This window comes from Pristis pectinata, chromosome 31, assembly GCF_009764475.1.
Source record: "Pristis pectinata isolate sPriPec2 chromosome 31, sPriPec2.1.pri, whole genome shotgun sequence".
In the NCBI taxonomy this organism is placed as follows: domain Eukaryota; kingdom Metazoa; phylum Chordata; class Chondrichthyes; order Rhinopristiformes; family Pristidae; genus Pristis; species Pristis pectinata.
In genome coordinates, this window is record NC_067435.1 from 16,547,830 (window position 1) to 16,563,876 (window position 16,047).

General features: G+C 45.2%; 1 protein-coding gene across 1 annotated transcript in view; it reads left to right on the forward strand.

The window, feature by feature from the left end:
* LOC127584935 (adhesion G protein-coupled receptor L1-like) overlaps positions 1-16,047 on the forward strand; it is a 347,006-nt gene that overhangs the window by 291,893 nt on the left and 39,066 nt on the right. The window contains 2 exon segments of the mRNA XM_052041960.1: positions 3,748-3,814; positions 4,654-4,745. Coding sequence (XP_051897920.1) covers positions 3,748-3,814; positions 4,654-4,745 — 159 coding nt within the window.

Consider the following 16,047-nt stretch of genomic DNA (forward strand, 5'->3'; position numbering starts at 1 on the left):
AGGAATATAGATGGGTCAAAAAAAAGATTTACAAGGTTGGCATCAAGTATACATCAGGAAAACTATACAGAATGAGACTTTGCTGTTGAAGTGAAGATAGGACAAAGACCTAATAATAAAAGTCTTCAAAAACATGAATGGGCTTGGTAGAATCTAAAACTGCAGGCTATTCATATGAGATGGTTATCACTAAATCCGAAAAGGAATTTGGGAGGAACCTCTTTACCTGTAAAGTGGTGGAATGTGGAATTTGCTGCCATTAGGAATAATTGAGGTGAACAGCAGATACATTGAAGGGGTAACTAGAGAAGCACATGAGGGAGAAGGGAACAGAAAGATATGCACTTGAGGGGAAATGAGTATGTGTGGGTGGTGTTGGAGGCTGATGCTGAGCATAAACACTAACATTGACCAATTAGGCCAGTTACAATTTCTGTGGTGTAAAATCTAAGCTATCCTGTGACATCACAAAAAGTCCCATCTCCTGTCAAATGTCAATGAACTGTGAAATTATTGCAGTGATGTAAAGCAGTTTTTAAGAAACCTGTTCCGCCTCCAACATAATGGATTGAAATCCTGACCTTGATTGTTATTCAGATATTTCAGTCAAACTCTGGATCTGTTCCAGTAGTTTTAACTCACAAGAGGAATTGTGATGATCATCATATTCTGATTCAGCACTGTGTCTAAATTAGGCTTATAGACTTCCCAAAGGTAATTTTTCTTTCACACTGGGGTACGGTTGGGAAGTGATTTTGTTACTGGACTAATAATCCACTATTTAAAACACTGAAAGGGTGAGTTGAGAAGAGATTTGAATGCATTTCAAATTCCCAAATAATTCACCAACGCCCCTGGGGGGGAGGGAGGGGTGGAAGGTGAAGGACGTGTCATCCATACCTAGTCCAGCCCGTACCCAACTCCAATACCACACCCATCTTAATGGCCTTCGTGACTTACTGAGCCACAATGTGTGACTCAGCTGCCAGTGGTTCAAGGAAGTGACTGACCACCACCTGCAGGATCAGACTGGGTGATTAAGAAGCAGCCTTGCCAACAATATTCGCAAGGGTATGGTTAAAAATATCAACAAAATGGAAAAGGATACAGACTTTGGTTTTCTTCCTCAGCCATTCCCTGTGACAAAGCAATCCCTGCTCCAACATTTTTGTAAAGGAACTTTTCCAGCTTATTGAAGTTTATTGATGCCCCCCTCGTCTTTCACCCTTAAGATTGACCCTTGACCTCCGGGGTCATCCTGGGGGCTGTTTCCCTCTGAGATGCTCCACCTTGCTACAGCGAATCGAATGTTTCACGGTGTTTAATGTTAGCAGCAAGCATTTACTTTTGGATTCTTAATAACAAAGTAATAAATGCTACCTAAGGTGATACAGTACCAGTTCAAACTCGAGTCGTAGGTCGTGGAATTGTGAAATCTTTCATGTTGATGAGGAAAGAAAAGCATGTTATTATAACTGGTGAGAGGTTGCAGAGCTGTGAGGTGCCAAGAGATCTGCGTGTCCTAGTGCATGATTTGTAAATGGCTAGTGAACAGGTCCAGGAAATTGGGAAAGTTAATAGAATGTTACCATATATTGATGGAACAATTGAAAACGTGGGGAGATTATGCTTCAGTTATACAGGACATCAGTGAGACCACATGGACTATTGTGTACAGTATTTGTCTCCTTTACAGAATTAGTCTCCTTATTTAATTAAGTTAATACATTGGAAGGCAAGAGAAAGTATACAGGACTAGTACCTGGAATGGGTGGGTTGTCTAATGAGGAAAGACTGAACAGACCAGGCTTGTAACCTAGATTAGAGGCATGATTGAAGCATACAAGATGCTGAGGATTCTCAGCCAGGTGGATATGAAGAGGAAATTTCCAATAATGGGAGAATCTAGAATTAGGATGAGGGGTCACCTATTTAAAAGAATAAAGGCAAGATTTTTACTTCTTTTGGGGTTGTGAGTGTTTGGATCTCCCTTCCTCAAAGGGCAGTGTAAGTAGAATCTTTGAATGCTTTTAAGGCAGTAGTAGATTCTTTATAAGCCAGGTGGGAGCAGGTTTGGGGTTACTATGGGGGAAGATGGGAACCCAGTGCAGGCTGAAGGGGCCGAGTGCCCTTCTGCTCCTAATTCATACGTTTGAACAAATGAGAGATGTAATTCAATCTGCATTTTAAGATAATGCATTCTCTCCTTATATATTTCTACCAAGGATTCCAGTCTATATGTGTGTAATGGAAGCTGAATGTTAGCATCCTGCTGATTTGAACCCCTTTGGTGGATTTTCAGTAATGTTCCTTTTTAAAGAGTGTTTTGGTATTTTGATAATCATTCAGTCTGTGGTCCTTTTTGAAAATCACTGAAAACAACCACTTATCAGAAGGAAATTTGTCCTTCAATAATACTCAAGATTGCAGTTCGCCATGGCAACTACGAGAGTGTTGTGGGAACTTGAGTCCTATTTAGCTTTTGAAATAGCTTTGTCTATACAGCTCCAAAAATTGTTAAGTAGAGCAGATATTTGTAAAGGAGGCACAGCATGGGTAATTGTTGTGTCATAAGTGTGTATTGGAAGACTTTATTTTGCCTTACAACTGTAGGGTTGATCCAGACACATGCTGTCAATGAGCACCACGTGGTATGTGGTAGAAAACTGTACATCCCAGATGGTGAACAGAGGGAAAGGGCAATGTTAAGCCAACTCTCCAGTCTCCTACCTCCTTTAAAATAGCCCCTAAAACCTTGTTGTTCAGTTTTATTTTTGGTCATCTGCACTAGTATCTCCTTTTGTGGCTTGAAGCTAAATTTTGTTTGATAATAGTCACATGGACAGTCTTGTCTTGTTTCAGCTTGCAGAAGGTTTTGGAGGAATACAAGTCAGCATTGCATTGGGACGGGGCATTGAAACAGAAAATGCTGGAAACACTCAACAGGTCAGGCAGCATCTGCAGAAGGAGAAACAGTTAACTTTCAGGTTCAAGCTTCTTGGACAGGAATGTTTGGTAGAAATACATTAGATAAAGAGAATACATAATTTTAAAATGTGGACTGAATTAAATCTTATTTATTCAAACATATCAGTTGGGAGTAGGCAGCTCGAGCCTGCTCTGCCATTTAATCAGATCACAGCTGAAATGGGTTCAGAGGGTTTCAGACCTGAAACATTAACCCTGATTCTCTCTCCACAGATGCTGCCTGACCTGCTGAGTGTTCCCAGCATTTTCTGTTGTTATTTCAGATTTCCAGCACCTGTAGTTTTTTTTTGTTGATTTTTCAGACTGGACTGTCTGAGTTCAGAGAGGGGCTGCTTTAACCTACAAGCCCCCAGCCTTCTAGATTGAGTACTTTGCACTAAACCAGTCAAGTTCCTGAGTAATATTCCCCTCTAAGCTTCAGGGAGAAGGCCATTGACAGGTGCTGAGTTTTGTTTCAATGTTTTATTTCAGTGATAAATGCCTCTGTGCCCTGTCACAGTTGATATTTAAGGCAGGATATCCATCACCAGTGAGGGGGCAGTGAATGAGGCTGGCTGTGGCACATTTATCACCAACATTATGTTTCACTCCATCTAACACACTGGGCTAATGCTTTTTCTCTGCTCTCTTCCTGCGTTTATCATCTCCACAATTTTTTTCCTCTCAATGTCCATTCCTTTTCCACCTTTTCATTCGTTCCTCCTAACTCACCACCCATTCCTCCCACCACCAACCCCCCACCCCCCATGACACACACAGATGCTGGCTACGAGTGGACAACTATTTCATCTGGAGTTTCATTGGACCAGTGTCCTTTGTTATTATGGTAAGTTTGGACTCTGTTGCTTTGCCAGCTTCGCTGTAGATCATAGGCCTTTATTGGTGTGTGCCTGTGTGTTCATACTTGTCTGGCAAATGCTTGGATATTTGTTACTTGAAGTTCATCCATTAATTTACCTCCGCCACAGAGGCATCCTGATTGCAGTGTGGACCATCTACAGAATGTAGCACTGTGCTGTTTTGCAGCAAATCTTCAAGGCTTCTTCAGCAACTCTTCCCAAACCCATGACCTCCATTACTTAGAAAGACAAGGGAACCAGATGCATGGCAATGCCATTAACCTCAAGTTTGTCTTTGAGTTTTACACCATTCTGAGTTGGAGATGTGTTGCATGTCAGTCTGTTTGTGGTGACTTTAGTAGAAAGGATTATTGTTCAGAACACTAGAAATGCTCTTGTCCTTCAAAGTGGAATAATTGAATACTTCCTGTATGAAAGACACTTCCAACAGTGCAGCACTCCCTCAGTCCTGCACGGGAGTGTCAGCCTTGTCTTTGGTTTGGAGCAGAGGGTAGTAAAGTGGAAGTCAGCCCTGAATTCTAAAAGATTTGATGTGGGTTTCTTTTTTTATTATTAAATTTTGACTTGCCAAATTATTCAGCAGATGGAGCAGGGTTTGGTTTGGAATTATTTAAAACAAGTTCCCGACTGGGTCGCAGATTCCCGAGACTCTTTGGAGTGTCCTCCTTAAGTACATATAAAACCCAGACAGCCTCTGCTCCACACGTGGTCTTGCTGTAGTTGTGCTTCCACTGATGCTATCCCTTCACTCATTGCGTGATTGATCCACCCGAGTGTGTGACTTGGTCTGGTTTTCCTCTGGCAGATGAACCTGGTCTTCCTCATGATCACGCTGCACAAGATGGTCCGGAGCAACAGCTCACTGAAACCAGACTCCAGCCGGCTGGAGAACATCAAGTAAGTGACCTCCTGACAGTAAGGTGGCTGGGGTCTGGAAGGGAAGATGGGATTGGTGGGTGGAAGGAAACCAGAATGGGTGGGAGAAGAAGAGATGGTGAGGAAGAATGGAGGAGTACTGGGGGAGGATGGGGGAGAGAATACAGAAAGAGGACACGATGTGGATAGAGGGGTGGAGCATGGAATCATTGAGGAGAAGAGCTTGTCTTTGATTGTGGGCAGCTCGGGGGGATGGCTACTTCACAGCATGATCAGGTCTGGGAACTTATTCAATCCCAGATTGTAGGGAGAAGGCATGGGTTCCATTGGCTGGGTGAATGATGCAGCATGGAGGGAGATTTCATTGGCTGTTGATTGGGGAGATGCACAATGGCATAATTCTGTTAAATATTGGATTGCAAAGGGCCTTTCTAGGATTTACTGCAGGAAGAGATAAAACATTAGTGAAGCATGAACCAACAGCTGAACCCCTGAAAAGAGACCAAGCAGCTCACATTTCACGGGAAGAGTGAACTCAGTCAGCACTGAGTATTGCTACGGGCCAATATTTCTCCCACCTAACTGGTCACTAGCCTGCCCTTCTTCATACTCTTTCCTGGGAAGTCAAACTCTGGGACAAAGGGGTCCACAGACCATAATCACCTGTCCTGATGTCCACGTCTTTCCCCTCCCTAAAGTGGAGGGCTGCTGACTGGGCATAGGACCAGGGGGAGGTGGATTGTCAGCAAAGTTGGAATATCCTTGCCAACTGCGTCAGTAGGGATGTGAATGGACTTGGGAGATCTACACTTGAGGCAGAGTCAACAGTTGCTGGAGGTGCCACCCTGCGGATTCCACCATATTTGCATTTGGAAATTCCTAAGAAACTGCTCTCTGCTTAGCTACAGGACCAGGGCTATTCCAATGTTCTTGGTTCTGTTTGCCTCTTTAAATTGGGCTTCTCTTGGCCTTCCAGTTTGTCAGTGACAAAGGTCATTGTGACCTCCCAGACTCTCAAGTTTTTATTTTCTGAAATACCACCTGTGACTCACTGTATTGCAGTTCTTCTCTTGCATTGGTCTTATCCATTATTCTCTTCTGCATGTTTGCACTGCAGAGTTCCTCCTGCCCTACATTGATACTGCTGACATCTGCCGACCACACTTGCCAATTCCATCAAAGCAGCCAATAGCTATCCTGGGAATGGAAAGAAAGTTCATGCAGATGGATAGACCTCCACCCTGAGCTAGCTGGCAGCTGACCAAGGAACTCCTGTCTCCACCTTGTACCTCTGCTTGTATGTGTTTGAGACCTAGTTCTGACATCTCTGCTTCTCGAGTCTGGGAACTCCTGCTGTGAACTATGGGAACCTTGCCCACAATCAGGCTCTCGCCCAGGGTAGTCCTGTTGCCTGACCGTGAAAAACACCCTCAGTTTTTATGTTGGCATGTGACATGTAGCTCAGCAGTTAGGTATGATCCGATGATGTACCAGGTAAAGGAGGCCCTGGTATTGTCGGTCTGACTGTGTTGTAGTGCAAGGGCTCAGTGATGGAACTCCAGGTTTGTTGCCTCTTCCAGCCAGACTTCAGGTCCAATGGAAGTCGTGTTCTTTGGTGCTTAGTTCATCACAGTTAGAGCATAGAACAGTACTGCACGGAAACAGGCTCTTCAGCCCACTATGTCTCCGCCGAACATGATGCCGAATTAAACTAAATCTCTTCTACCTGTACGTGATCCATATACCTCCATTTCCTGCATATTCAGTTGTGCAGGATATGCTGGATGAACCAGTGTATCAAACAGAAGGAAGGATATTAACTCTAAAAGCCCAGGTCTTGTTGAAACATAGTGTAATGGATGTTGAGTTACAGTTGTCTGATGGACAACGCACTATTCTTGTGGGACTACCAGTTCAAGGAGACAGACGCCTGTGATGCCAGATACCAGGCATTCCCCAGACCCCTGAATGGTTGAAGGCAAGGGTACAACATGTATTTGGGAAGAGTACAGGAGACAGATCTCTGCTTCTCCATTTGGTGCAGTCACAGGAGGGTGTATGTGCTATTTTAGTGTGGAATAAACTGACCTACTTCAACAGAGCATATCTGGGGGCTAGAATTTCTTCTCGCAATGCAGTAACGAACAGGGACTGGGGCAAAAGAGGGACCTGGTTAGTAGAGTCACTGCCTCACTGCTCCAGCAAACTGGGTTCAATCCTAGTCTTGGATGTCATCTATGTGGCGTTTGCATGATCTCCGTGTGACTGCATGAGTTTCCTCTGGGTGCACTGGTGTCTTCCCCCCCCCCCTCCCCCACATATGAAAGACTTTTGGGTTGCTAGATTAATTGGCTGCTGTAGGTGAGTGGTAGAATGTGGGAGGAATTGATGGAAATATGGGGAAAATTAAAATGGGATTGGTGTAAGCAAAGCAGAAAGCACTGGAGGAACTCAACGGGTCAGACAGTATCTATGGAGGGAAATGGACAGTAGATGTTTCAGCTCAAGACCCTCCATTCTGGTAAAACTGCAACGCAGGGCTCCTTCAGTAATAAACAGGATGCAATAAGTTGATCCCATAACCAATAGATCAGAGTGGTACTCTACAGTGCCACCATGTCCACTCATAAAAGGTAGTGAACAGCTAAGGAGCTAACAAGAAGGGGAGGCTCCAGGAACATTCCCATCCTCATCGATGCAACTATCATTACTTGGTGCAAAGTGGTTGATTCATTCTGGCTCCTTCCTTATAATCCCACCGTCAGGGAAACCATTCTTCATCCAATTGAATGCCAAGAAATGACTGAGAATACTGGCTAGAGCAGAGATTATGGAACCAGACAAGAGCACAGTTGTAGTGCTGGAGACTTGGGCTCCCGAATCTGCTGTCCCAATGCAGTTACCTGAGGTTATGGGGCATTGCCCTGTATGCCCTTTGCACAAAAAACACAACAAATCACTAATCACCACCCTATCTGTTTACTCTGACCTCAGTAAACTGAAGGAAAGTGCTGTTGACTGAGTATTAAGTATCATTAACTCACCATACCCGTTCACTGGTGAAGATTTAGACTTCATCACAAACGTGGACAAAAAAACCAAACTCAGGAGTGAGAGTAACTGCCTTTGACATTAAGGCAGCATTGAACTGAGTGTGGCATCAAAGAGGACAGATCTGAAGTCAGTGGCATCAAGGGGACAGCACTTCTGGTTGGAATCTTATCTCAGAGGAATGAAGATGGTTGTGGAGGAGATTAGTCATGTCATCCCCAAGGCATTGCTATGGGAGTTCCTTAAGCAGTTTCCTTGGTCCAACCAGCTGTTTCACCAATGACTTTCTTTCCATTAAAAGGTCAAAGGTAGGGATGTTCACAGATGAGTGCACAATATTCAACACTGCTGGTATGCACCAAGACTCAGACAATATCCCGGCTCATAAATGTTGTGACATTCTCACCACACTAATGCTGGGCAATGACCATCTCCAACAAGGTAGAGCCAAACACTGACCCTTGACGCTCAATGGCATCCACTGAGTTCACTATTAGTAACATCCTGTGAGTGTCGTAACTAAAGCAACCACAAAAATGCCATGGCTTAATGAGCAGGTCAGAGGCTAGGTACCTTACCTCCTGGCTCTTCAAAGCCTTTCTGCTATTTAAGGTACAAGTCAGGTGTGTAATGGAATATTCTCCACATACCGTGGCTGAGTGTAAACCCAATAACACTTGGTTAAATCTAGAATGGCACAGCTCACTTGATTGGCACCCAATATACCGCTGTCTCCCTCCACCACTGATGTATCAGGACTGCAGTGTGTCCCGTCTACAAAATATACTGCAGTTACTCGCCCTGCACCTTCAAAACCGACAGCTTCTACCACCAAGGAAGACGAGCAACAGGCACAGGGAAAGGTCCCCATCCAGCTGCACATCTCCCTGACTTGGAAATATAGCGCTGGTCCTTCATTGTCACTGGGCCTAAATCCCGGAGCTTTGAACCAAGCAGTGCTGTTGGAGTACCTTCACTGCAATGACTGCAGAGGTTTAAGATGGTGGATCACTGCCACCTTCTTGAGGGCCATTGAGGAAAAGCCCATATCCTATAAATAAACAGTGAAAGAATAGTTACTTAAGGATAATATTTTGAAACAATTTGTGCAGGAAGACACTAGGGGGCAGTCCTTGTTAGATTTTTGTAATAAATAATGAGCTGGATTTAGTGAGCAGCCTTGTGTTCAATGGTTGAACGTTTGTCTGATTGTGATCAAAATATGAATGTGTTCAATGTGTAACGAATGCAGAACATCCATTAAGAGTCAAGGTTTAGCTTGAGCTGACTTCAACAGAGTGAATCTGTGAGATAAATTGGGCAAATCTGCCAATAGGCAAACATGCCAGCAGATCGACGAGGTGCTCGAAAACAATATTCAACACTCCTACTTGCTAGGAAAGGCACAGGTGATTGCAGAGGTAAGGAAGAACACAATCTACAAGAAAAAGTGTACTAAAAGGCACAAACTAGTGCAAAATCTCCATGGGGAGAAATACAGATAATGAAAAATTTAATAACAGCCATAAGAAGGGAGTAGGAGAGAAAACTTGCAAAGGACATCAAAAATATTTCACAGTTATATCCAGGAAAAAGCAGAGTGTGGATAGTGTAGGCCCCTTGAAAACTGATGATAAATGAAAATGCAAAAGCGATGAATATTTACTTTTTTTAATCCGTGAATACAGATGTCGAGTTATCATGCTGGACAACCTGAGAAAATAATTTTGACTCAAGATGGAGACCAGCCTTGTGCCAGTGTAGGCGCACCTTGCACCTGAACTCAATATTTCGGCTGCAGACACTATTAAATGCATATCAGGGCTTTGTATGTACCCATTGGAGCATTTAAAGTCATATAATCCTCTGCTGATGTGATCCTAAGGTTGTTTCTGCAGCCTTAGGATCATGTCAGCAGAGGATTATGACTTTAAAGGTTTGTCCAATCTTGGACTTTGAACAGTGAGGTAGATCATGCCTCGTCCCTGGAGAAACCGAGCTGGCTGCAGTGACTGATGTCACCAGTAGATGGTAGCACCAACTGTGCAACTGACAGACTCTGGTTCCATTCCCTGAACCTTTCCCATCTCTGCTGTACATGAGACAACACTTCCTCATTAACCTCTCCCTCTTCAGTTCCGTGCATGTTCAACAACCCTAAATTCAGAATACCTAATCTGTAAGAGCTCTTCACCTCCCCCAGTCCTCTCTTCTGCAGCAGGTAGCTAAGAGCAGACTTGAATCAGGACAGAATTGGCCTGATTTTTCCATAGACTAGGTGAGAGCCACTTCCCCATCCCACCCCATTGTCAGTCACGATTCAGTTGCATCTGTGTGGCGGCACATTGTTGATTCAAGCCCTGCCTCAGAGATTTCAGCACATAACGAAGGTTGACGCCACTGGTCACCCCTCCCTTATGCTGAGTGGGTGCCCGTTGTTTTAAAGAGCAGGGAACTTATCTGGCCAGACTTTATCCTCAACTAAAGCAATTTCAAGCAGTTTTTCTGGCTGTCGTTGTGTTGTAGTTTGTGGGAGCTTCTTGTGCACTGTGTCACTTCATTACAGCAGTGGCTGCAATTTTAAACTTGTTCAAATGCTTTAGAAATCCTCCTACATTTACATTTGGGCCTGAGGGAGCTTGCATCTATCCTTGCCTGGTTTATAGCCTCCACTACTTCCCCTGTCCTCTGCTCGCTCTTCTTCCCCACCTCTGACCCTCCCACTGTCGTCTGCCCCCTTCGCTCCACACTGTCACCCTCCCCTCACCTTCTCTCTTTACCGTCCCCTCACATTTCCTTCATCCTCAGCCTCTCTTTGCCCTTCCCTCTGCCCTCCCTTTACCCCTCCCACTCTCCCTTTCTCCACACTCTTGCACCTGCTTCTCTCTTGGCCTTGCTTCTGGTCCCCTCTGCCCTCCACACTCCACCCATGGGCCAAGGCTTTAAGGTGGCCTGTGTGATGCTCGGTGAGTTTCATAGAAGAGGCAGAGGGTGTTAATCACATCCACCTGAGAGAGGTGGCTGAAAACCCACAATAAAACACTTCAGGGAAGCCTTTTTTTAGACAGATGACTACCACCTGTTCAGCCACTATACATTTTGTTTTGAACTTTAGCCAGGATTGGCAAAGAGCTGATTCCTAACCCTGGTACTGGTCAGTGAAATGGCCTGAACTGATCTCTTTGGATTCCAAAGGGGAAAATTTCTAATTTCAGGTAACTGATATCCACCCCCCACCACACCCCCTCCCCACCCCCGTGTTCTTCTCCCTCGCACACTCACCTGTCCATCCAGGTATCTGCTCACCTTCCCCATTCTCTCACCCTGCACTTCCCCACCTGGTTCCATCTGCCTATCGTTCTCCCCCGTCAGCTTCCACCCATCACCTGCCAGCCTCTGTCCCACTCCTCCCTTGTACTGCTATACACTGGCAATCTTTCCTCTTCCCTCTGAGTCCTGATGCAGGGTCTCAACCCGAAACATTGACTTGCGCCTTTTGCCACCATGAATGCTGCTTGATCCGCTGAATTCATCCAGCATTCTTTTTGTTGTTGTTGTTCTGGATCCCATAGGGATTGGACTCTGGCTTTGTCTCCATATGGCGGCAGACACCTGGGTAGCACTGAGCCAGCTCACCAGCCAGGCTGAGTCAGAGCTGGGGTAGCGCCAGGAGTGAGAGTTGTAGAGGGACTGAAGAGGAGCTGGAGGAGTGGGGAGAGGGGGCGACGAGAGCTGAAGCGGAGCCAGAACAGGTTTCAGGCCTAAGATGCGGATCAGTTGAAGGTAAAGTTTGGCCAGGACACCAGGGATCACTTCCCAGATCTTTAAAACAACTGGAGGCTGAAACACAAGAAAATAGGAGCAGGAGTAGTCCACTCGGTCCCTCAAGCCTGCCCCACCATTCAGTACCATCATGGCTGACCTGCCCCAGGCCTCTTGTGTTCTGTGCCGGTTCCCCGATCTTTCAAAAATGTGTCCATCTCTGGTAGTGAATTCCAGAGATCCACTGCCCTCTGCACAGAACAATGTTCTTACAAAACTCTGTTCTAAATGACCGCCCCTAATCTTGTAACCCTCCCTGTGTTCCAGACTCTCCCATCGGTGCAAACATCTCAACATCTACCTGGTCATGCCCCCTTAGGACCTTGTATGTTTCAATAAGATCACCTCTCATTCTTCTAAACTCCAAATAAACATCCCATTTCTTTAGCCACTGGTGACAGGACAACCTTCTTATCCCAGGAATTAGCCTTCTGAACCTCTTTGGGATTATCTCCAATGACATTATATCCCTTCTTAAATAAGGGTGCCAAAGGTGTGCTGCAGGTGTGACCTCACCAACACACTACAGTTGTCACAATAATTCTTTATTTCTAAACTCCAACCCCCTTGCAATAAAGGCCAAAGGCCATTTGCCTTTCTAGATACTAGCTGCACCCGAATTTAAATCACTCTCGGTTTATTCCACATCTTCCTAGTGCTACCCTGTGTGTAGAATGAGAGATTTGCCACTACACCTTTTGTTAGTTAGGAAACCACTGGCCCGACAATGAGAGGTTTTGATTGAGTGGATAGAGAGAAGCCCAACACTCCGGTCAATAAGCAAAGGTCACTGGTTCAAAATCTTCAACAAATGATCCTGATGGCATGCAAGAAATATTTTTGCTCTGATTCATTGGCATCTTGAAGATTTTGAAGCACAGGAACAGGCCCTTCAGCCCACCAAGTCTATGCCAACCATCAAGCACACATTTACACTCATCCTACACAAATTCTGTTTTATTCTCCCCACGTTCCCATCAGCTTCCCCCAGATCTACCACTTGCCCACACACTAGGGGCAGTTTACAGCAGCCAATTAACGTACCAACTTGCACGTCTTTGGGATGTGGGAGGAAACCGGAGCCCCTGGGAGAAACCCATACAGTCCCAGAGAGAAAGTGCAGTCTCCACACAGACAGCACCCGAGGTCAGGATTGGACCTGGGTCACTGGAGCTGTGAGGCAGCAGCTGTGCTACTGTGCTGCTCTTGTAGTGGTGGAAATTAATTCCTTAAATGATTTTAAAAGAGAGTTGGGCAGTTCCTTCAGGGTGTGGATCCTACGGGTGTACGGACAAAACACTGGGCTGTGAGACTAAGCACAAATATTCTCCCAAAGAGACAACAATGAGCAGTGAACTCTTGGTGTAAGCTTCTGTCCTTCTGCAACTGGAGAAGGAATGTTGGCATCGTATAGTAAGGAGGGAGGGGTAGGAACCTGTCTGCAGTGGACCTGAGATTGCTTGCCAGGGGATTGATAGACCAGATGCTGAGAGCATGTTTCCCCCTTGTGGGACTATCTAGAGTTGGGGACATGGTTTCAGAACAAGAGGTCACCCATTTCAGATGGAGATGAGGAGGAATCTTCACGCTTAGTAGGGTCAAGACTCTTTGGAATTCTCGATGAGCAGTGGAGGCAGATGGAGACTGACAGAAACTTAAATAGCAAGGAAATCAAGGGGTGTGGGGAGCAGAAAAGTGGCGTGGAGGCCAAGATTGGTTCAAACATGATCTTATAGGTAAGATAGATCTCTTTATTAGTCACATGCGCATCAAAACACAGTGAAATGCATCTTTTGCGTAGGGTGTTCTGGGGGGCAGCCCGCAACCGTCGCCACGCTTCTGCCGCCAACACAACATGCCCACAGCTTCCTAACCCGTACGTCTTTGGAATGTGGGAGGAAACTGGAGCACCTGGAGGAAACCCACACAGACACAGAGAACGTACAAACTCCTTACAGACAGTGGCCAGAATTGAACCTGGGTCGCTGGTGCCGTAATAACATTACATTAACCGCTGCACTACCATGCCTGCCCTAATACACTACCATGCATTATTGAATGTAGGAAGAGGCTCAATGGGCTGAGTGGCCTACTCCTATTTCAGATGTTCTTGTGTGTTGCTCCGAGCCAGCCTTAAGAAGAACTACTATGGAAACTATTGAAGACTTGAAAGGAATCGGCCCTCCCACCTCAAGTGACTGGCTACTGGAAGAGATTCCCCTCAGGAACACACCCATTAAAGCCTCTGCTCTCTTTGATGGCTGAAGTAATCCAAGATATTGTAGACATCAGAATCAGGTTTATTATTACTGACATATGTTGTGAAATTTGTTGTTTTGCAGCAGCAGTACAGTGCAAGACATACAACTTACGATAAGTTACAAAAATAAATAGTCCACCCGGCTCCTGGAGCGGCCTCACCCAGCTTTCAAGCATTCTGCTGAACCTCTGAGCTGCTTTCACCTCACAGTCTCGTCCCTCCCTCTATCAGGAGCCATCTCCAGCCCCATTGGTGTCTGAGGTTTCAGCACCTCCAACTTTTTTTTTCACTGATATTCATCAACCCTGTATGGATGATCTCGTCCATTGCTGATCTCCCTCTTCCCCCTCCCCTGCTCACAAGAGAAAAAGATTTTAAAGGTTATAATTTTAAATCTCATTTAAAGTTTTGCACAACCCACATCTGCAAATTTAGGAAAATCACAAAATACTAACTTTTTGCTGGGGATATTTTAATTTTTTTTGATTCCTTTTTTGGTATGTGGGTATTATTAAGAAGTAAACACAGGCGCTGGAGGAACTCAGCAGGTCAGGCAGCATCTATGCAGGGAAATGGACATTTTTGGGTCGAGACCCTTCATCTGGACTGGAAAGATAGAGTGGAGATGGCTAGTACAAGATATTTGCTGAACCCCTCTCTTTCTCACATGACGACCATTTCTGAGAAATGTCAGCCTTTATTGCCCATTCATACTTAGCTTGAAGGTGGTAGTGAGAACTCTTCTCAAATCACCTGAAACCTTGCGGTAAATGCCTTTGCTAATGCCTGGGGAGTTCATCGATTTACACCCAGTGGTGGTGAAGGAGCAGTGGGTCAGGATGGTGCTTGTCTTGCAGGTGATGGTATTTCCATCTGTCTGCTGATCTTAACCTTGTAGGTGTGAGAAGGATGAGAGCTGTGGAGAGGTGATTTTATGGAAGGGTGGAGAATCTCTGGAATTCTCTGCCCCAGAGTGGAGGTGAGCTCAGTAGAAGTATTTAAAGTGGAGGTTGATCCATTTTTGGAGGGACAGGGGATTGAGGGCAATGGGGAACGGGCACAGACGAGATGAGGCCTGAAGCAGAGCAGCCATGATCATATGGAATAGCAGGGCAGACTTGAGGGGCCGAGTGGCCTATTCCTGCTCCTATTTCCTTGTGTACACTCTGCAGCCATGATGAAGAGGTGGTGGATGGAGTGCCAGGCAGGTGGGCTGCTGTGTCCTGGATGGTATTGAGCATCTGGAATGCTGTCGGAGTTGTGCTTATTCAGCCAAGTGGACAGCATTCCGTCACACTGTGGTTCGTCCAGCCTCGACAGTGGGAAGGCTCCAGGGAATCGAGAGGTGAATTACTCATCGTCGATTACCCAGCCTCTGACTTTTGTAGCCACAGTATCGATAATAGTGCAGTTGAACACCAAATAAATATTAGAGATAGTTGCTTGGGGTAAAACAAACAATATTAAAGGGCAGAGAGCAAACTGAAGAGTGGGTTAGGCTGAGGGCCTCGGGGAAAGCAGAGGTTGGTTGCTTATTTCTGTGCTGTACGTGGTATGATTCCACATTACTATATTGGTTTTAGTCTCTTTAGCCCCTTCAGAGGCATATCACACATGTAATGTTGGTCCACTCTGTCTCCTTTGCTGTCAGATTTTGGAACTGCAAGTAGCTTTTCTTCTCGGATTGTGCTGATCAGTCACAGTGAAGTAGCTAATATTGGAATTGATTTATTATTGTCACATTTACTGAGGTACAGTGGAAAAACTTGTCTTGCATACCATTCATACAGATTAATTCATTACACAGTGCATCGAGGTAGTACAAGGTAAAACAATACAGAAAACATCATAAAGTGTAACAGCCACAGAGAAAATGCAGTGCAGGTAGACAATAAGGTGCAAGGTCTTAATGAGGTAGATTGTGAGGTCGAGTCCACCTTATCGTACTAGGGAACCATTCAATAGTTTAATAGATTGGCTACCCCACAGCTCCAAAGACCTGGATTCAATCCTGACCTCCTGTGCTATCTATATAGAGTTTGCACATTCTCCGTTAACCTCTGGATGCTCCACTTTCTTCCCACATCCCAAAGATGCGAGGGTTGGTAGGTTAATTTGCCGCTGTAAATTGCCCCTAGTGTGTAGAATCTGGGAGGAGTCAATGGGAATGTGGGGAAAATTAAGTGAGTT